This window comes from Benincasa hispida, chromosome 11, assembly GCF_009727055.1.
Source record: "Benincasa hispida cultivar B227 chromosome 11, ASM972705v1, whole genome shotgun sequence".
Taxonomy (NCBI): Eukaryota; Viridiplantae; Streptophyta; class Magnoliopsida; order Cucurbitales; family Cucurbitaceae; genus Benincasa; species Benincasa hispida.
In genome coordinates, this window is record NC_052359.1 from 39,601,985 (window position 1) to 39,624,977 (window position 22,993).

At 31.6% G+C, this 22,993-nt stretch overlaps 1 protein-coding gene across 1 annotated transcript; it reads right to left on the reverse strand.

Moving 5' to 3' along the window:
* Positions 1 to 11,746: 11,746 nt before the first annotated feature.
* Positions 11,747 to 15,537, reverse strand: LOC120089854 (acyl-CoA--sterol O-acyltransferase 1-like). Its single transcript, XM_039047268.1, has one exon. It carries the CDS (start codon positions 13,929 to 13,931, stop codon positions 12,864 to 12,866), a length of 1,068 nt encoding a protein of 355 aa, XP_038903196.1. The 5' UTR covers positions 13,932 to 15,537; the 3' UTR covers positions 11,747 to 12,863.
* Between the last annotated feature and the right edge of the window lie 7,456 nt (positions 15,538 to 22,993).

Genomic DNA, 22,993 nt, shown 5'->3' on the forward strand with positions numbered 1-22,993 from the left:
CAAAACGAAGGTAGGAATCGTGATCAACGCATAAATAAATGACCGCAACTTCGCTGCCAAATGGGCATGAGTTTAGTCTGAGAAAGAGCGCCTTGCTCGTAGTTAGATATCCACATAACACACGTGGGAGAAAGCCAAAACGAAGGCGAGGCACTTGGATCAGCATAAGGTTAGAGATAAAATAATAATAATAATGTCTAAAATACGCAAGGATAAAAAAATCATTTAACACCCTAGTGAAAAAGTTTTTGAAATAAATCATGCGATGTCCTGGAATCTAGTAAAGTCTTTTTGAAGGTTAAACTTGCGGTCCTTAAAATTTAGAAATAGTTTAAGAAGAGACCTGGATAAAAATTAAGGATATTTTGGTGTATAAGATTTGAATAAGGCATCCTTGAGAAATCTAGGAAAAGAGATTGCGGTAGACTTCTAAAGGAAATCTTTAGCTTATGCTTGAGGACAAGCATTGTTTAAATTTAGGGGTATGATAACGGGTAGAAATGCACGTTATTACAGTGATAAGTTATTAAACAATGCAGATTTGCGTTGATAAAAATATACAAGATTTCATCCAAAAGCATTAAGTTCACAATATTACGGTCGTATGCGTCAATCGCATTAAAACAGTTAACTTATGTACTTTTATGCAGAATATGCATTGACACAAGGCAAAAAATGCGATCACATGAAATCAACGACCGAGCGCATCAAGAAATTGTGTTAACGCAAGGCCGCATCAAAATATTGCGTCACCGCAAGGCTATGCGATGATTTGTGCTCGCAAATATCTGCTCGAGAAGATTGGCGAATAGAGCCGGCGCAACTTGGTGGGTGCATCAGGGTGAAAAGCATAATAAATAACGATCGGATAGAAAGCTGATGACGGTTGATTCTGAATTAAGTTGACGAGCCGCTAACGAGCTACTGTAGCAAGTACACTCAACTTTTTGGTGACAAATATTCGACGCATCAGATAGAGAATTAATACCATCCCATCCATGCAACCATAAGAGAGAAGAATCCTTTCACCCAGAAGCTCTATAAATACCGAAGGCAACCTTCAGTGAAGGAGTTCAGCAGTTCGGCTGTTCGGCTAGTTAGACAATTAGACAGTTCGACAGTAGATAATTTTCTCCATAGTTAGAAGTAGCCTTGTTCTTGGTTTTTCTTTTATTTTAGAAGGCGGAAGCAAGAGAAGTGAGATTGTACCGAGGGATCGTTCCGATAAACTTAGAAGAGTGCCAGAAGCATCGAGATCAGAGAGAGGTGGTCCTGCGAAAGCATGAATATCTTTTGAACAGAATAGAGTTAATAGTGTAAAAGCCTTGAGAAGTAAGGGATTACTACCAGGCTCTCTATCTTTATCTTCCATTGTCATTTTGTACTTGAACTTATTTATAGAAATGGAATCTACTTCTTTATATCTGTTCACTCTCTGTTGAATGGGTTTAGAATCATTTAGCTAGCATAATTGAGGATCTTCATTCTATGCGATTATCTTGTATTATGTATGCATCATTCGTCCATTAGAGATACTCGGGAGGGTAGTCTAAGGATAGTTACTAGGCTTGGAAATGTCAGGTTAGAATCTAGGCTCAGGAGAGTCGGATTAGAACGCATAATCAAGAGATGGGAGCTTAGAAATAAGCACTGTTTGCTATTAACGCATCGCATGCATCCTAGAAATAGGTTATGATTGTATGCTGTCACCTTGTCTTTGTATGCATCTTGCGTCATCGCATAGGTAAAAAGTAGAGACTTAGGAATAAACTCTATGGACATTTCGCATTCATCACATGCGTCTTAGAATTAGGAATTACCGCATTTGCATTGAAAAATGATTTGTTGTCACATGAGTATAGCATGATCGCATAGTTGAACGCATTCTCGGAAAACGCTAGCTAAAGACCTTCTCAACCCGTTCCTTCGCATACTCAGTGTATCTACCGCATAATCAATCTTTTTCTCAAATCCGCCACATACTTTTATTACCGCATACAACAACTCAAAAATAACTCATTGATTTATTGGTTACCGCAAAGTCTTCTTAAAAATTATCACCGCATACCGTTTTCCTTAATCCTTGAGTTTGACCCTAGACTTACCAGAAAACTCAGTAGGATTTATACTTGAATTCTGCTGAGAAAACTTGTTGCACAATGCATTTCCATCACCGAAATTCATTTTATAAAATCATCGCATAAAATAACGCATCAGTGTAGAATCCAAAGAAACTAGAATGTCGTTCAAAGGTATGCTTATTTGTAGGCTATCCTAAAGAGACAAAAGGTGATTTCTTTTATGATCCTCAGGAAGATAAAGTATTTTTATTGAAAAATGCAACATTCCTAGAGGAAGACCACATTAAAAATCATCAACCTTGTAATTGGCTAGTATTAAGTGAGATGACCAGAGAAACTATAAATAAATCAACAAGAGTTGTTGATCGATCAGGCACATCAACAAGAGTTGTTGATGAAACTAGTACTTCACATCTTTCTCAAGAGTTGAGAATGCCTCGACGTAGTAGGAGGGTTGTGCAACAGCTTCACCGGTACATGAGTTTAACTGAAACTCAGGTCGTCATACTTGATGATGGCTTAGAGGATCCATTGACGTTCAAACAAGCAATGGAAGATGTGGATAAAAACCAGTGTATTAAAGCCATGACCTTGAAATTGAGTCAATGTATCAATTCAGTTTGAGATCTTGTAGATCAACCAAAAAGGGTAAAATCCATCGGTTGTAAGTGGATGTTAGGTCTTTAAAAGATATATATTTTCTATATTAATTCCCTTAAAATTGTGTTGATTATTTGCTTTTAATGCTCATTTTTTTAGGTAAAACAGTCCCGGTGGCGATTAGGCGTCATTCCGAGAAATTAGGCCAAAAAGGATAAAAAATTACCAAGAAAGTCAACAAAGTTGAAGAGAATTAGAGAAATTACCAAAATGCCATTAAGACCCAACGTCACGACCCTAAGAGAAACGTCGAGCAATGCTCGAAGACAGAAGGCATACTTTTGCTACAAAATAGGCTAGCGTTGCAATGCTCCCTACAACATTGCAACACTCCAGATTTTAACGCGATTGTCTACGCACGTGCGCCTCACACAACTCAGCGTCAAGGGCAGTGTCATGCCTCAAGCTCAATGCTTCTTGGCCTTTTTTTGATTTAGCGTTGCAACGCTAGTCTCAGCGTCGTGATGCTACCCTGCGAGTATAAATACTTTTTCTTTCATTTTTGAAGAAGAGGAAGTACAATTCCGATGGAGGCTGGAATTTCTCTCTAGATCATTTCGTCTCTATGGTAATTTTGTTTTCCACTTAGGTTAGATTTTGATTTGTTTTTAGATTGTAAGCAACAATTTGTAATTCTTCATGAATTTGTCTATGGATTTGTGAAGTAATCGAATCATGTTTCTATTTCAAGAGTTCTTGTAATTCTTTTGAGTTTTCTATTTGTCTTATCGTTTGAAATCTGATTTGAGCATTCTAAAATTTGTTTTTAATTCTTAAAGCATGTTGAATGATCTATATCTTGAATATGTTTAGCCTAGATACTTGGTTTTGTCACAATCATGATTGAATGCGTTGCTTTTAATGTGTTCGATAGAATGTCTAGTCAAGATCTACAAGAGGCATTATAAATTGTGTATTTGATGACTATCCTAGAATGCACTAATTACTAGATTTGAAGAAATTTTGGTTAATTAAGTAAGCTATCTTGACAATTAATCAGGGCAATTGAATCCTTGAACTTAATGTGCGTGTTTTCTCTTCTATATGGCCGCTATCGAATCCAATAGTGGTGGGAGCATGTAGATTGATTAGGGTTAGGCCTATCCAACCTTAGTTAATAATTAGGACGCTCTATTGACTAGGTTATTGCTAGTTGTCCGCATTCATAGAAGCTAGCTTAATCGAATTAAGTAAGTAGTGTCGAGCTTAATCCGATTGTGATAAATTTATAGAATTCGATGATAGGAATTACATTGAACGTCTAACTTGAATTAGAAGCAAGATTGTTCTAAACTTGTTTACATTTATCCTTTGCCTCTTGATTTTTCATATGTTTCTTGCTTTAATAAAAAAAAAAACCATGTTTTATAGCTTTTATAGTTAAGCTTGGTTAAGGAAAAGATTAAACAACCTTTCCCTGTGGATCACTTGAGTGCAACTATCAAACTATAGTGGTGTGTCCCAGTAGTTAACGAATATTGATTAATTCAGTCTAAAGAGTTTAGCCAATTAATCTCAAATCGTTGGAGCTCATGATCTGTAAGTCCATAAGGTCCTTCTACTAGCTCATATATTTTGAATTGTTTAAAATCAAAATTAAGTTTTCAGTTTGAAGGGTTCAAATTGAATTTTAATTTGAAATGTTCAAATTGAATTTAGGTTTCAATTTGAAGTGTTCAAATTACAAATTAGTGTTTGAATTTGAATATTTTAATTTCAAATTAGGGTTTGAATAATTATATTTGATATAATTAAACGTTTAATTTATCGAAATTAAACAAAATTAGAGAGTTCAAAAAATTTAAATATTGATTTAAATATTAATTACATGAATAAGATTCATGTATAAATTAGGTGTTGAATTAATTTAATTTTTTATATCTAATTAATTATTTAAATTAAATCAATTTTAAATTAATAAAATTCAATTTGGAAATTGATTATTAATTCAATTTTAATTTTAATTGAATTAGTTATAATTTGAAATTTATTTTTAAATGTTGCAGTGGAAATCTCCAAGATTTTGAAGTGTTTTCTTCTTTATGCAAAACCTAGACCACTTCCAAGGTCAAATTGAGGTGTTTATCAACATTAGAGCTGATGAACTGCATGTATTAGATGCATAAAACACCTCAATTTTGATTTGAGGAGAAGAGAATGTTGGATGAGCATCAATTTTGCTGCAGAAATTAGTTTATGCTCAAACCCTCTTCATTTCTCTACTAAATTCACTTCAATCTTGAGTTCCACCACTCAAATCCAATATTGAGAATAGTAGAGAAGATTTCTTGATGGTTCACTGTGGATTTGAAGCTTAGAATTCGTGGAGAACAACTTGAATTCAAAGAAATTCTTCAAAGGTAACAATTTTGAAACCCTCTTTATTACAAAAATTATTTTGCATGGTAGAACTCAAATTAAATGTAATTAAAATGCTTATTGATTATGATTGCTTCCGTTGTATGCTTGTATATTTTATCAAATTCTTCATGAAAAATAAAAAAAAAAAAATTAAAAAAATGATCCTATTGATCAATTTGTTTGAAGCTTTCTTAAGTTCGAAAAAACCAATTTTAAAATAGATTATATACATATCCTCACTTTTTTCATATAGGTATTCTCATATTTCTCTTAATTTTTTCCAATTCTTAGCTTACACCAATGTTCTTAACAACCAAAATAAAATAAAATTTTGAGTTAAAGCATAAAATATCACAAAATTTCACAAAATCTCAAAATCAAAATCTCCTCTTAAAACATACCAAAACGATAAATAGTCAAATAAAAAAAGTATTTGACTATTTATCGTACATATATGTATTCTCGTATTTGTTTTAATTTTTCAATTCTTAGCTTACATCAATTTTCTCAACAACCAAAACATACCAAAACGTTGCAATGCTAAAGGCCCCTCACGAAGCACCTTGGAGAGCCAATTGGAAGGAGTGCCTCTTCATGCACGTATATCAAATGGAGAGTGATTTAGCGATGCAGGGCAGAATTGTAACGCTTGCCTAGCAGATTATCTCTATGAATGGCGCGGGACACAAGTGTCGTAGCACTTACGCAACACTATGCCTCCCCTTGCTTGATTTCATCATTTTGCTTCCTGTTGCTTGCTAACTACTCCATTTAAGCCAGAATTGCATCTGTAACTTCCCGACGACTTCTTTTGCTCGATAACCTATCTAAGAACTAAAATAAATATTGAATTCCTAAGAACCAACATGATTTAGGTTGATACTTTTTTTATTTGACTATTTATCATTTTGGAATGTTTCAAGAGGAGATTTTGATTTTGGATTTTTGTGAAATTTTGTGGTATTTTATGTTTTAACTTAAAATTTGGGGGTCTTTTAAATATAAAAAAATATTTACAAATATTTACAAATACTTTTGGAACTTTTTGCTATAAAGTGTAAATATTTTTAGCTTTTTTTATATTTATAAGAATTTTCCTTAAACTTTTGGTTTTTATTTTGGTTGTTGAGAAAATTGGTATAAGCTAAGAATTGAAAACTTAAGAGAAATATGAGGATATCTATATTATTTATTTTAAAATGGGTTCTTTTCAAACTTAAAAAAAAAAAAAAAAAAAAAAAAAAAAAAAAAAACTTCAAACAATTTATCAGTAGAAGTATTTTTTAAAAAAAATTTTTAAGTCATTTTTCTCACGAGAAATTAACGGTTTTTGTTTCAAATACTAATTGTGGAGATATTTTGAACTTTTATTAAGTTAAGAATATTTTTGAAACGTTTTGAAAGTTCAGGATAATTTTTGAAACAAACCTTTAAAGGTTTTCATCCAAAACTAATGACAATTGTATTTTTTGAATTTTTTTTTTTAAATTTTAAGATATTTTGAAACTTTTGAAACTTCAAAAATATTTTTGATAAAAAAATAAAATTCATGAGTATTTTTATTAATTTAACCTAAATTAAATGACATAAAATTTGTATTAACGAGAAATTTGATTTTCCACCTCCCATTCACAAGAAAAATAAACCTTTCAATTTTTTTAAACTAAAGAAAGAAAAATCCAAATAAATTCATGGCAATAATTTTTTCAACACGTTACATCCACCGACTTAAGTACTTAAAAAAACCACCGTTTAATTTTATAAACAAAATATTAAAATTCTAAAAAGAAAAAACGGCTATCCTTTTCGAATTCATTTCCGGAGAAAAAGCCAATGCCAACCCATCCTCATGAATCCATGATGATACAAATCTATCCACTCAAATACATTTAAATAAACTTTAAATCATAAATTTGATTTTCTTAATAAAGTATGTGTGTTCAATAGGATTTTTTTTTAAATAATGTTTTTTAATAAATAATGACAAAAATAAGGTTGGAAGAAAGTATTTCCAAAAATAGGTGTTTAAATCGTGTACCGGATACACGATTACACCTTAATCGTGTACGGGGTACACGAGTTGGCAGTCATGCAGGTTTGATTGAGGAAATTTGTGTACCGGGTACACGATTACCCTAAGTCGTGTACCGGGTACATGACTTCCTCGCATTAAAAACTCCACCCGCCCCTTCTTCTTCCTCACTGAAATGGCCTCTTCTTCTTCCTCTCCGAGATCGCCACTTCTTCTTCCTCACCGAAACCAACGATTTCTTCCTCTCACCGATTTTTGCTTTTGATTTCTTCTTCTATTTTGCTTTTGACTTTCCAAAATCTCGTTGATTTTCCTCACCGAGGCCTCCATTTCACTCAAATCTTCCAAAATTTTGATTTTGCTCGATTTTCAGTCCTCCATTTGATCCTCACCGAATCCTCCATTGTAGTGGTCGTGTTACTTGATTTTCATACCTTTTTAGCTGTCGATTTTTGCTCGTTTCTGTGGTATATTTCTTTCTCTTGTTGGGCTGATCTGTATTTATATATATGTTTTTGCATGTTTTTGGGCTGAGTTTATTTTAAACTTAGTTTATGTATAGCTATGTATGATTTAGTTTATGTATAGTTTATGTATGATTTATATATGATTTAGTTTATGTATGTTTTTGGGCTGATTTAGTTTATGTATGTTTTGGGCTGATCTTATATTTTTTTATTTGTTTAGATTGATTTAAACTTAAAAATCTTATATGTATTTGTTGGGCTGATCTTATATGTATATGTTTGTAGATCTTAAATTTTAGATCTTATATTTGTTTATTTGTTTGTGCTGATTTAAATATATAATTTATAAAACTTAGATTTGGTCTGATTTAAATGTATAATATTTAGATCTTATTTGTTCAATTTAGAAATTGGAGTTTTTTGGGTTGACATATTAACATATTTTTTTGTCAACTATAATAGTTAAAAAAAAACATAATAAATATATCGATGCGTCTTGAAGATTTAATAATTCTTGAACCTGGAAATGATGGAGATAGTGACATTGACGTTGAAATTGATGAATTATTTGGAAATGACAGTAATGGTGAACATGATCTTGAGTTGGTATCGTCGGAAATGTTCACCCAAATAGACTGGGAAATGACAAATTCAACTTGTGAACTAGGGTCTACTTTGGAAGAAAGGAATGTAGGAGTAGATAATTATAGTTTAATACAAAAAGGAATGTTGTTTAATACCAAGGAAAATTTACAGCTTGCTGTAAAAAAATATTGGTGACAGAACACTACGAAATTGTTGTAATGGAATTAAATCAGGATCTTTGATATGTTAAATATAAATCATGGAGTGATGACTGTGTTTGGAGGCTACGGACATGTTGGCACAAAACTCATGGGATGTTCGAAATGAAAAACTTCAAGGAGAACACTCATGTTTGTTTTCAGAATTGACACAAGATCATTCACAGCTGGATTCAAATTTCATAAGTATCGAAATTCAAAATTTGGTTAGATCTTATCTTGGAGTACCTGTGGCCCTACTTCAAGAAGCCATTAAAAAACAATATGGTTATAATGTCAATTATAGACGGGTATGGCAAGCCAAGAGAAAAGCATTAATTGTTGTGTTTGGCGATTGGGAGAAATCATATTCGGAGCTTCCGTATTGGCTGAGTGTTGTTATTCATTACAATCCAGGAACACGAACAGATCGGTTTTTCCTTCCCGTTTGATTACCGTATTATTCCGTATGTTCAGGAGGCAGGTTTTCTTGGAGTTACACAGATTGGTTTCATCCAGCTTGATTGGCACCTTATTACCACTCTAGTTGAGCGCTGGAGACCAGAGACCCACACATTTCACCTGCCATGTAGGGAATGTACGATTACGCTGCAGGATGTTGCCGTACAATTTGGGTTACGAGTGGACGGGTAACCACTGACAGGCTCACTACAATATGACTGGAAGAACGTTTGTGAAGAGCTCTTAGGCGTTCTAACAGAGGAGTAAGAGACAGGGGGTTGTTTTTAAATCCCACATTGTATCATTTTCAAATTGGAAATCTCAAAAGAACTAATTGTAAATATTCTTTAANGGTTACGAGTGGACGGGTAACCACTGACAGGCTCACTACAATATGACTGGAAGAACGTTTGTGAAGAGCTCTTAGGCGTTCTAACAGAGGATCTGAAGGGTTCAAGATTGAGTATCCCTTGGTTGGCGTTCCAGTTTCCCGAATTACCTCTCAATGCTGACGACATCAGCGTACGTAGGTATGCACGAGCATACAATTTGTAGCTTATTGGAGGATTTTTTTTTGCCGATAAGTCAAATACTCTGGTGCATCTCATGTTCCTCCCATTATTGTCTGATTTCGAGCATGCTGGTACGTACTCGTGGGGTAGTGCATGTCTTGCATGGTTGTACAAGAGAATTTTTTCTTTCGGGCTTCCAATGCAAGTGTTGGAAATAGCAGGGCCATTGATACTATTACAAGTATGAGCTTATAATCGATTTCCAATTATAGTACCACAAGTCCAACTACAGGTCCCAGATCATCGTCCACCTAGTGCCAGGTATTATTTTATTTATATATTTATTTCGTCACCATTTTATATAAGAATATAAATTAATTGTATTTTTTTATAATTTTAGATGGAGTGGTGTATTAGCTGCCTCTGAACAGTTAGCAAATATGTTACTCGTGTACAGAAAAATATTCGACATGCTGACGCACAATCAGGTAGTAGATATGTATATAAATGAATATTTAAAACATTTTATATGTATACTTATTATTTTTTTTGCCAGGTTATTTGAACGCCATACACACAGATTTGGTCATCCTTACCTGATTATTGTCGTGATGGTGAACATATTTGGTTGACTGTTAACTCTCTTATATGCTTCCATATAGTAGAGTGACATCATCCAGATCGTGTGCTGAGATAGTTTGGTATGGGACAAGCGATACCTTCGTTGTCCTATACACTCCCAACACTACACCAGATCAATTTAAGAGGTAAGCACGATCAAGACTAGCGTCGAATCCATGCGGAATATTTATCCTACTGGAATGGACGATGTGATCGTTGTGCACAGGAAGAATTAATAAATGAGCCAGCTGTATCAAACAACTACTTTTCCTGATATAATTCGATCACGAGACGATTTATCTCACCTGACGACGCTTACTATTACTGCATGGTAAGAGATTTAAAATCAGACATTTTCTATATATATGATATGAATATTATTTAATATTTTTTTTATTGTACAGAATAATTTTATCGACGATGTTCAACAATATTCAGTGTAGAACAACTTACTAGAATTTGGTTCAATGTGTCAGCAAAAATTGGTCAATGTAGAAGGTATTATTCAACAAACAAAACGACTCAATGTTGCTGACACCGATCGAAGACGTATTCGTCGTAGACGACAGCGAAAATGGGGTGAACCTAATTTAGAGGGCACGAAGACACCCCCATAAGGAGTAAGGGCCAGGGGTTGTTTTTAAATCCCACATCATATCATTTTCAAATTGTAATAAAGAACTAATTGTAAATATTCTTAATATCATGGTATATTTTTTTTAATATGAGTGCAAGATGTTTTCAATTGTAGATTAAATATATAATTAAGTTTAAATGAAAGAATTAAGTTTAATAATTAAGTTTAACAATTAAAAAACAATTATAAGCAATAATGAAGGAATTAAGTTTAACAATTAACTTAAAAAAAAAAATTATAAGTGAATCGTGTACTGGATACATGAGTTCGCTTGACCGGTCACCAGCCAGCTGACGTGGTCAGCTGACTGGATTAAATGGTACTCGTGTATCGGGTACACGAGTATGTCACATGGCAATCGTGTACCACTACACTAATTTTTTCAATACTTTCCCAAGACACCTATTTTTAGAAATTGTTTCCCTCCAACCCTATTTTTGTCATTATTTATTAAAAAAAATTCGTTCAACGATAAAAGTTAAAAAAAAAAAAAAAAAATCAATTCATCGGCCTTTAAAAGAGTGGCTAGTGTCTTATCTTATGATTTTTGCTCATATTGTCATGTCTAATAAATTTCTAAAATTATAAATTGTATAATTAATAGGTTTTGGATTTATGATATATTTTTATAATTATTTAATATTAGACATTTAAAAGAAAAAAGTCTGCATTAGATGCAATTTAAAATGTCTCGAATTTTTGAGGCATTAATAAAGTTTAAAAACCAAATAACTCACCAAGTTTATAGACGCTCTAAAGACCTACGAATAGAGGGGTAGGTTAGATATCAACCTTGAAAAGCACTCAATTTATGATATATTTTCAAAGTTTAGAGGGCAATCAATAAGTTAAGAAACCTATTCGTTACTTTATAAAATCTAAAACGTATTAAACATGATATCAAATGAATTAAATTTGTTAGTGATAATTTGAACATATTTTACAAAATTATCGATAAAAATATCGATAAAAATATCGATATTTTTGAAAAAATTTAATAAAAACTATTTAAACAGATAAATAAACATTTTTTTTTCTTTTTCAACGAATTAAAATGTTTATTATTTATAGGACTGGTTTCATCTATGGCAAAATGGGCCAACTTTACAAAAATAACAAAAAATTTCCTCAGGCCATGCAAAAGGTCCAAAACACCCTTGAAGCCAACACTTCCAACACCCACTGACGACAATCTTCCGTTCCAACTCTTCCACTCAACCCAACTTGCCTCGAACACGTGCACCCGAGCTGAAAGAAATGTGTGACTCGTCTCCTTCGTTTGACTATCACTGATTTCTGTTCCAACTTTTCTTCTTCCGATTTCTTCCTTCGTCTCACTATCACTGATTTCCGTTCCAACTCTTCTTCTTCCGATTTCTATTTTGAGTGAAGAAATTTTATCACTGTCTATCATGGATAAACAATGATAGTTTTCTATTGTTGTCTATCATTGATAGATAGCGATAGACACAACCACTGTCCATCGATGATAGACATCAACATTTAGTCTTTTTTTGTTTGTCACTAATAAATTTCAGAAAATCAGAAAATTTTGCATAATCCAAATTCGATGATTGAAGAAGAAGCAAATCAAAATAATTTGGTTACAAGAAGTTATTAGACTCTCCTCTTCTTGATGGGTTGTTGATTTCCTCGCTCGATGGCCTTGTAGAAAAAGGAAAAAGGAAAAAGATAAGTTGTGATCAGGAAAATAAGAATAGAAGATTAAAGGGTAGAAGATGCAATTATAAGTATTCCTTCCAAAATCAGAGATGAACGTGGTTGTTACAATCAATTTAATGAAGTAGCAATTAGTATAAAGCTGAGCAATGTTTAATGTATGTTGCATTGAAAAAAAAAAGGCGATGGTTCTTTTTCCTTATGTTATATCCCTCCTCCAATAGTGCTAAATAATATGTAGGCAGAAAAGGAAGGATAGAAAAAGGGCAGTTTCAAAATGTTAAAAAAATCAAAACGTAATCCATTTTGAAAAATCTTCTTCATGTTTGCTACTTTTTAAAATATTTTGAGCGATTTGCGATTTAAGATCGCACATCAAGGACATTTGTTATCTTTTTTTTTAGGTTTCATATTTTTTTTTAATGATATAGTTAAAATACCAATTAATCATTCATGTCGATATCAAACTTATAGAATTTTAAAAATATTGAAAGGTAATTAGAAAATATAGATGATTTGATCACCCACGTTGATCATTATTGGACTAAACTTATAATTTGAGCTAATTTTATTTGTATTGCAGTGAAAGGAACTTGAACGGTGTAATCAAATCGACCGTAATACTCTTAACAAACGCGCCTATTGCCGCGTACTCTTCAAACATTCTAACGTCCATTTTAGCCCTCAAACACTGTGGGAAAAAAAGCCAACAACCCGTTCCCATCACAAACCCGATCGTTAAAGGTATCGATACAACTTGCGGCGGCCGGAACCTCCCACCGGCAGCTAACTTTACCGCCATCTCCGTCACCAGACAAACTCCATGTACCAGAAAGAAGCAAGTCACCTCCCAAGTCGGCGCCAATCTTCCTATGTAGAAGTAGATCAGTTCGTGCATAAGACCGGAGACTACAAATGTCGCCATCACCGCCAACATCGTCGCCGGTTTCCTTCCGATGACGCCGATGGTTAGCTTCCGGCAGGGATCGTAAACGGTGAGGCGGAGGATTCTAGATGTCATTAGATTCCATCGCCGCCCCCAAAAATCCTGTAACGAATCAGAGAGATAGGGCTCGTTGAAATAGGGCAATAACTCGACTCCGAGCACTGCCTTGGCTACGGCAGCGGTACTGCCGATGAGAAATTCGAGGAAGAAGTAAATTAGGAGGCAGTAAAAAAGTAGAGCTGCGTTTGGATGGAAGTGATTTTTGAAATTGATGGCGACCATTGTGAGGATTAGGAACGCTAATTTCGCGCTGTAGCTGAAAGGGAGAACGAGTTTGGGATTGGAGTGGTTTGGCGGTGATTGGTGGTCGGGGATTTCGATTGGGAGGGAGCCGACGGCGAGGAAGCGGGGGAGGGAGGAGGAGGTGGCGGCGGAGGATAGAGGGCCTTTGCCGAAGGCAAAGAGGAGGAGCTTGAAACTGCCAAGCCAACCGATGAAGAAGCCAATGGGGCCTTGAAAATGGATGGTTTGGAATTGGAGAGGAATGTAGAGGAAGAGGAAGAAGAAGGGGAGGATTAAGAGGAATTTGAGGAAGCCATTTGGGATTGAGTTTCTGATGGTGAAACAGAAACAGAGAGATGAAGAAACTAAGAATAGAGTTTGAAGGAGGCTATGAATCTCGGCCGCCATTACTAGAGAAAAGAGTTCAGAAATGGAGGAAGCTATAAGGTTTGTGTTCTTTCTTCTTCCTTCTTGCAACTTTCGTTGTTTTCCCTCTTTTAAGGCAGGTTGTTTTCTTTAGTAGAATGGAATCTTCTAATACTTTGTCAAACTATATTTATTAAGTCAATTGAACTTTACTCGCTTTTTAGATCAATTGTGCTATATACACTTTGTTCTTTTTAAGGCAGGTTGTTGGCAGGTTGTTGTAGAAGATATGAAAGGAAATTTTGGTATTGAAGTGTGAAGGAGATGTCTTTATAAATATTTATTTATCATTATATTACAAATTAGTCCTTGTTTTTCTTTGGTCTTTGGAAAATAAAAAAATGGGCTTTATTGGGATCAAGGGAATTGACCCAAAAAATATTTATTCAAAGAAAACGGAGGGCAGGTTTTATGGCGAAGGAATGGAGAACTTTTCAAGATAATCATGTTAGAGATGTTACAATTTTGCAAAGAAGATGAATATGTTTTACGTCAAAATGAGTTTAGCTTGTTCCCTCACTTCATAGTTGTACTAATAAAAGATATACCATATTACATGTTAAGATTACTGCTATAAGATCTTAGGACAAGAGTAAATTTTTATGGATTGAACTTTGAGTACGGATTAATATGATTATAAGTCGACTAATAAATGTATTGTACTTTGATTAAAAATTATTAGGAGTTTAATCTAAATAATAAAAATTAAGGGCATGTGGCTATTTGATGCTTGGGAGACTTTAATGGACATGGAACAATTGTAGTACCATCCTCATATTGTAAAAGATTATTGCCCAAAAGAAAAGATTCGGCTATTAGCGTTTTTATTTTTTTTACTTTTATTTTCATTCCCACATTCTTTGCTAATTTGAAGGGAATAGATTAAGGGGAGGCAAGTTGCTATATGAAGATTCTAGTACACGTGTTAATTAAGACACTAAAATAATTAAAAGTTTAGGGAAAATATCAAATTATATCTCTAAATTTTAGAGGTTGTATTATTTATAACCCTAAATGAATAATTTTGTGTCAATTTAATCATTAATTTTTTTTGTAAGTGTATTAACTTACCTTCTCTTTCAGATTTCGAAGATTATTATGTGAAATTTATAATTGTTTCAATTAAACTCCTATATGTGAATCAATTTAGATTCGTTATTAAAATTATCATTGAAAATTGACAATGGATCAATTCTTACACGTGTAAAGTTCTTCATATGTCGAATTAATAAAATAGACGATAAAATGTACGAATGATTTTCTAAGGAGATTCTAATCGAGATTCCAAATTAATCCACTAATGAAAGTTTAGGATTTTAATTGATAAAATTACAAGTCTCATATGGTATTTATCGAAATGAACATGATAGATGGTGTAATTATGAAAGTTTGAGTTTATAATTGATTCAATTATTATCTCGGGATTTTAAATGATAAAATTTCAAAATTTAAAGGTACACAAATTGATATTTTTCCACAAAAGAATTAATTTCTATGGAGTTATGTGTTAGGATTTTAGATTAGGATCCGACTCTTAAATATGATTTTAGTAAAAGGCATATTCTTAAGGATGATAGTCTTTGTTATCTTAACAAGTGAATATTTGATTTAAATGTCAACTCTATTTTGACGTTGGGAATGGTTTCACTTATTTATTTATTTATTTTTTTATTGCAAGTTAATTGTTGAGTTCATAGGTCGGACTCAACCCAAGTTTAGTCGAAGCCATATACCAAAAAGAGAGAGAATCTTTTCGACTCATGCCTTGAGATCAAGTAGAACATCGATTACCTAAAGACAACATGACTTATACTGAGCCGGTTGAAAATGGTCTAAGGTGCGTATCTGCCAAGGAAACTTGTTTCCTTTAACTTCTTATTTAGAATGAGATAAATATATATAAAATAAATAAATAGGAAAAATATACCGATCATATATGGAAATATATTTACTCTCCTCAAGTTGGACCATGGGGATCACAAATGTCAACTTGTAAAGAAGCATATTGAGGTAGATTGTCACTATATTCACGATGATGTTCAAGATGACACCATTGCTACATGTCATGTTTCTACTAATTAGCAACTTGCGGATATCTTTACGAAGGCATTAGGGCAACAACAATTTCTTTATCTTCTTCATAAGTTGAGCATTTGTGATCCCATGTTCCAACTTGAGGGAAGGTATTAGGAAATATATTTTCGTTCATGATTCGTATACTTTCCTATTTATTTATTTTGATATGTATTTTGTATCTATATTCATCTTATTCTAAATAAAACGTAAGGAAACAACTTTCCTTTGCAATATATTCTCTCTTATTAATTCCAAATGACTTCATTATACACCTCTGACACACATGCTGGGGAGAAACTTATAAACTAATAAGGTATGCAATGTATTCTAAGCTCAAACTAAGTATTAATTTAATATCTAAGTGTGTTCGGTATAATATCACAAGATCATAATTTTTAAATAAACTAAGCTTTTAAATGGATCATACGACTATGTGGACGTGTACTTGCTAGACTAGGTTCACGCATAAACTATTTCTATGTTTTGTATTGATTAAAATTGTGTGATTAAAATCATATAAAATTTATAAAATAAGGATAACATATTTTAGTAATGGAGTCAGATCTAGAATAAATACTATTATGTAAATATAAACATTAAAAAAATTTGAGTGAGATAAATGTCATGTACTTGTAGTATCAACCTCGAATCTAAAGTTAAAAGTAGTTTTAAAAGATGGATTATTTTTCATGGGTTAAATAATACAAAATACTCCTAGACTGTAGAGTAAATTTTATTATGTATCTAAACATTGTAAAGTTGAACTTTACTCCTGAATTTCAAATTTTTGTTTCAAAAAATACACTTTAAGAGTTTTTTTTTTCGATTAAAAGATGAAAATTAACATGAAGATAGAGTACAAAAATATAAAAGCATATATGACATCATATATAATATTATTTACACGTAAATTGATATAATAATTGATGTGCAAAGTTTGATTATGTGAATGATTTTAACGATATCGCGATAAAATAAATGATATTGACGATGTTATTCTTCTATATAGTTGTCAATTAGATATCACACTAATTTACATCTTTTAGTTTCATAAAAATATATTATTTCTCAAAATAATTTAAAACTTCAAAAGAACTATTTGAAAAAGAAAAATCAAAGTAAAATTGATACAACATAACCCATAGTTTGGGAATTTTGTGTAAATTAACCTATTTCATTTTTTAAGACGATTTTCAAATATAAGAAAATGAGTCAATTTATTTATAAATATAACAAAATATCATTATCTATCAGTGATAAATAATGATCGATACTATGATACTGATAGATATCTCTCAATATCTATCATTGATAAACAATGATATTTTGTTATATTTAAAAATATTTTCAAGAATTTTATTTAAAATAATTATCATTTTTATTATGATTATATAAAGTTTATATCATAAACCTTGTCCTTATTAGGTCACCTCTTTAATGCTTTCAATTTCTTGCCATGCATAAAATCCTCTTAACAAAATTCCACCACTAAGCCAGCTTTTACCTTTTGAAACTCCCAAAAATGACATCACATTCTAACAAACTTCCATAAATATGGAAGGTCTTATTTATTTATTTATTTAAACAATAATCAATATTACAATTTTCAAGGTAGAAAAATGGAATTGGAATGAAATATATTCCATATGATAGGACATTGTGGTGTGGCATTTGTCAATTTGATTATTTTCTTATACTATAAATTTGTTCATTTATCCAACATCTTGACTTGTAATTGGAATAGGTTTGAAAAGTCAGGATATTAACATTTTTTATGTCAAAATTTAGCGAAGAGAAGTTTTAGTTGATAATTTGAGAAAAAGATAAATCTAGAAAAGAAAAGAAAAATAGTAAGAGAGAGATAAAATCATATCAAAGAAGTTAAGAGTTGGAATTCAAAACTGAGTGAAGAAGCTTAAAGAAGATTTATGAACAATAAAACTAATATAATTCATAAATAAAAAGAAATTAAGAGAGATTAAGTAGAAAACCATCGATTCACTTAAGATTAACAAGTTAACAATGACCAACTATGAACACAATAAATGGTTAATTACTGTATAATTTAGTTCTTAACCGTTAGAACTTTAACATTACTTCATATGAGGTTATGTTGATGTATTCTTTGTTTAGTTAATCTTCTCATAAGTTGTCTAATTGTTTTTTTAAATAAAATTTTATCGTAGGTTGATAAATATATCTCAGGTTTAAAATTGTATTAAAAGTACTAGTTATGATTTTGTTTTAATTCTTAAAAGCAACATTTAATTTTAAAATGAAGGTGACATTTTAAAAAAGTTGAGCTTAAACCCAATAAAATATAATGAATTGGCTCCAAATATTAGTGCATCATAGATCATACATTTATGATCTTAGCTATCAAATCAAGATAAATGTCTTAATGGGTTGGATTAAACCCAAATCAAGTGAAACAATAAAAAGTATTAGCTAATAAAAAACAATAGTTTTAAATGATACATCTCCTTCACTTCTTAACTTGTCATCAAGTACAAACTTGATTGAAGAATTTTGCTATGTTTTAGGGTGAAATTAGAACTTTAGGGAAATTTTTAATTCCGAACTTATCAATTTAAACTCTTAACTAATAATTGTATCCATTAAAATTTTGAAGTTTCTTAATGGATCAATTAACACACCCTCCTTCAAATTTGGTTAAAATAATATTATGTAAAACATAAAATTGGTTCAAATTAAACGTTTAAATTTTTATAAACTTGAATCAATTTAGACCTTTTATTAAGATTACATTTGAAATTCGTTCAATCCAAACGAATCATTCCTCTTATATTTGAATATCGTATTCATTAAATTATTTATATATATATATATATAAATAAGGTGTTTGCTATCATAATCTTTGGGCTTTGTTATAGCCCATGAGTTTTCACTCTAATGATATAGCTTACTCATGGGATTTTAGGATGTAATTCTCTCTTCTGGGCTGAGTGTGAAAGAGAGTTCATATCAAGGAGTTTGTATTGAATATATTCATACAAGGTTCTGTATACGCTCTATTTTCCTTCTCTATACTAAATGAAGTAACAATGGTGTTGATGTTTCAATGGTAGATGTACATTCCTCATTAAGATTGAACTACTGTAATTCTCTCACTTGTTGCTCTCTTCCCTCCTCTTTCTATAATATATAGTTCTTGTTTTTCGATTTATTACAATTTAGACTCGATTTTCAATAATTGTTCATCCATTTGTTTATAGCAATAAATCAATTATTTAGGCTCCCTTTAGTAACCATTTCATACTTTTTTTAAAAAATAAATTAAGTCTATTTTCTCTCTATTTTTTTTACAATAATTGGCATGTTTTTTAAAGGTAAGAGTTTAATTTTTAGCCAAATTTAAAAAACAAAAACAAATTTTCTAGGTCCCGTTTGATAACCATTTTGTTTTTTAAAATTAAGCTTATTTCATATACATTTCTTACAATAATTTGTATCTTTTTAAGTATAATGCTTGAATTCTTAGCCAAATCTAAAAAACAAAAACAACTTTTTGAAAGCTACTTTTTTTACTTCTCAAAATTTGACTTGGTTTTTTAAATCATTGGTGAGAAGTAGATAACAAAGGAAGAAATTTGGAGGTGAAAGTAGCGTTCATAGGCTTAAAATTTCAGGAAAAAAATGGTTACAAAACGAGACATTCACTATAAAAAATTGACTTAGTTTTTAAAATACCGGTAAAGAGTTTATAACAAAGCATAAAATTTAGAGGAAAAATGGGTATTTGCAAAAACAAAAAGTAAAAAACAAATAAAAATATATCCTTATATTATAAGTATTATAATGTGTTAGATAGATGCCCAAGCCTAGTATCAAAAGCTAAGTGTCTTCATTCCTTACCACATGTGTTGGCCATATGTCATACAACAACCTATGCTTGGTGTCCAAATGTACCTCATTCTACTTCACAAAATCCCTACAAATAAGCGAGCATTTGTGAATTTTAAAGGACATACATATATTGGGCAAAATCCATGAATTTTGGAGAAAATGGAGAATCTTGAGAAATTTCTTATGTCATATTTTGTTATTATTTATTTTATATATTATATTATATTTATTTTAATATTATATTTTATTGGTATCCGTATTCCCGTTGTGCTCCTCAATTTTACAACACATTATCAGTTTGAGCTTCCATCGTTTCCCCCGAAGGTAGGTCGGGCTTTTTCTCTCTCTTTATTATAGTTAATAAATTTAATGTTATTTTGCATCTTTATATCTATTAAAATTGTAATATAAGTACAATATTTTATAATAGTATTGCCATGATGAATCTCACAAAATTAGAATTTTTTTCCCTTGATATTAATGACAATAATTATTTGTCATGGGTCCTTGATGCTGAAATCCACATAGATGCTATGAACTTAGGGGAAACAATTAAAGAATGAAATACAACATCTAGTTAGGACAAAACAAAAGTTATGATTTTCCTTCGTTATCATCTTCACGAGAGATTAAAAATGGAGTATCTTCAATAAAAGATCCTCATATTTTGTGAAAATTTTTGAAAGAGAGGTATGATCATAAAAAAATAGTTATTCTTCCTTGAGCTCGTTACGAGTGGATGCACTTGAGGCTACAAGATTTCATATCAGTAAGTGATTACAACTTTGGATTATTTAAAATCACTTCGAAATTGTTATTATGCGGAGAGAAAATTACTGACGTTGATATGTTAGAGAAAATATTTTCTATATTTCATGTCTCGAATATGCTCATGCAATAGTAATATCGAGAGAAATGTTTTAAACAATATTCTGAACGAATTTCATGTCTTCTCGTGGCCGAACAAAATTATGAGTTATTGATGAAAATCAAGAATCTCGACTAACCGAAACGATACCATTCCCTAAAGTAAATGCTATGAATTTTAATAATAATCTCGAGGTCGTGACCGTGGCAGAAGAAGAAATAATTATTATTTTCGAGGTGGTCGTTCTAATCATTCAAAATTTAAAAGAACCACACAAAATGATGATCACAAAGGAAAAGCTCCACAAGAAAAGAGTTCAAAAAGTGTTGAAAATAAATGTTTCTAATGTAGAATGACCGGGCATCGGTTATGTACCTGTTGTATGTCAAAACACTTAGTCAATTTCTATCAAACCCCCCTAAAGGAAAAAAAGAGAAAAATGTGGAAGTAAATTTTGCATACCATGATAATGACATATTTGATCCATCTCATATGACAAATTTGGATGTGGCGGATTTCTTTGAATCTCCTAAAGAGAAGATCGACACAGTTGATGGAACATCAATTGTTTCTTTTGATTTTGAAAATATCTAGACTCAATGTTGTTGTTGTTTTTTTTATCCATTTTTATATTTTTTTTCTCTTAGTAAATGTTAAATTTTGAATACTCAAGTGTTTTCTTATTGTAATTATTTTCTTTTGATGAAGAAATATGAATTATTTTCATATGTTGGGTGATTAAAAAATGAGTGAAGAAGATATATGTTTGGCAGACAATGCAACTACGCACACAATACTTACAAGTAGATAATATGGAGTATCTATATATCATATATAATGTTTCATATGAAAAACCGTATACTGGAAGAGTTACCTGTTTTATCTTCTAGATTATATTATATTCATATACGAGTAATTGAAACATATGCAACAATGAACCTGAAGTTCATGAATCCAGATATATTTGCTATTTGGCATGACAAATTAAGTCATCCAGGGTCTATAATGATGAGAAAGATTATTGAGAATTCAAATAGACACCCATTAAAGAGCCAAAAGATTCTTCAATCTAATGAGTTATCATGTGATGCTTGCTCTCAAAGAAAATTAATAATTATGCCATCACTAGCCAAAGTGGGAATTGAACCTCATGCATTTTTAGAACGAATTCATGGTGATATATGTGGACCTATTAATCCACCAAGTGGACCATTTAGATATATTTTTTGGTATTAATAGACGCATCCAGCAAATGCTCACACATGTTCTTATTATCAAGTCAAAATCATGCATTTACAAGATTACTTGCTCAAATGATTAAGTTAAGAGCATAATTTTCTGATTATACAATTAAGACCATTCGTCTTGATAATGCTGGTAATTTTATATCCCAAGTTTTTTATAACTATTGTATGTCAATTGAGATAACCGTTAAACATCCTATAGCTCATGTTCATACACAAAATGGTTTAGCAGAATCATTCATAAAACGTTTGCAGTTAATTGTTAGACCATTGCTTATGAGAGCTAAACTTCTATGGGACATGTTATTTTGCATGCAACGTCACTTGTATGCATTAGGCCAGTAGCCTATCATAAGTACCCACCATTACAATTAGCTTATGGCCATGAGCCAAATATTTTCCATTTGAGAATTTTTGGATGTGTAGTATTGAAGGAAAACCAGTGACGATTTTTGTTCGGAAGCAGAGATCGATCCTATTTTTAGTTTTCACAGAGTTTAGAAATTACATAATAAAAGTCAGAGAGATTATGCATTATATTTAAAATTTACAACATGCATTTGAGGGAAGAAATAGGAAAGATGAAATTATCCTTGAAAAACACATCTTCATGCTTCCCTCGATCTAGATCATGATCTCTTCTCTGATCAGGACACCACCACAAGTGAAACCTTTTGTATACTCCTTGGGATTGAGAAAACGCAAGAGTGGTGGGCTCTGCCTTAGATTTGGAAGAGGGAAGAAGAGGATGAGAGGGAGAGAAGAAGATTTCACATAGAGAACTCTTCTCTATAATTTTCTTGGAAGAGGGAAATAAACTAATTGTGAGAACTACTCTCACGTAACCCTCAAAATCTAATTCAGGTGATGGAGAGGAAAAGTAGGAGGGAGTTATTAATAACTCTCTCATTTAATTTAATTCAAAATTTAAATTAAATAATTTATAAATATAATAACTAACTTATATATATATATATATATATATATAT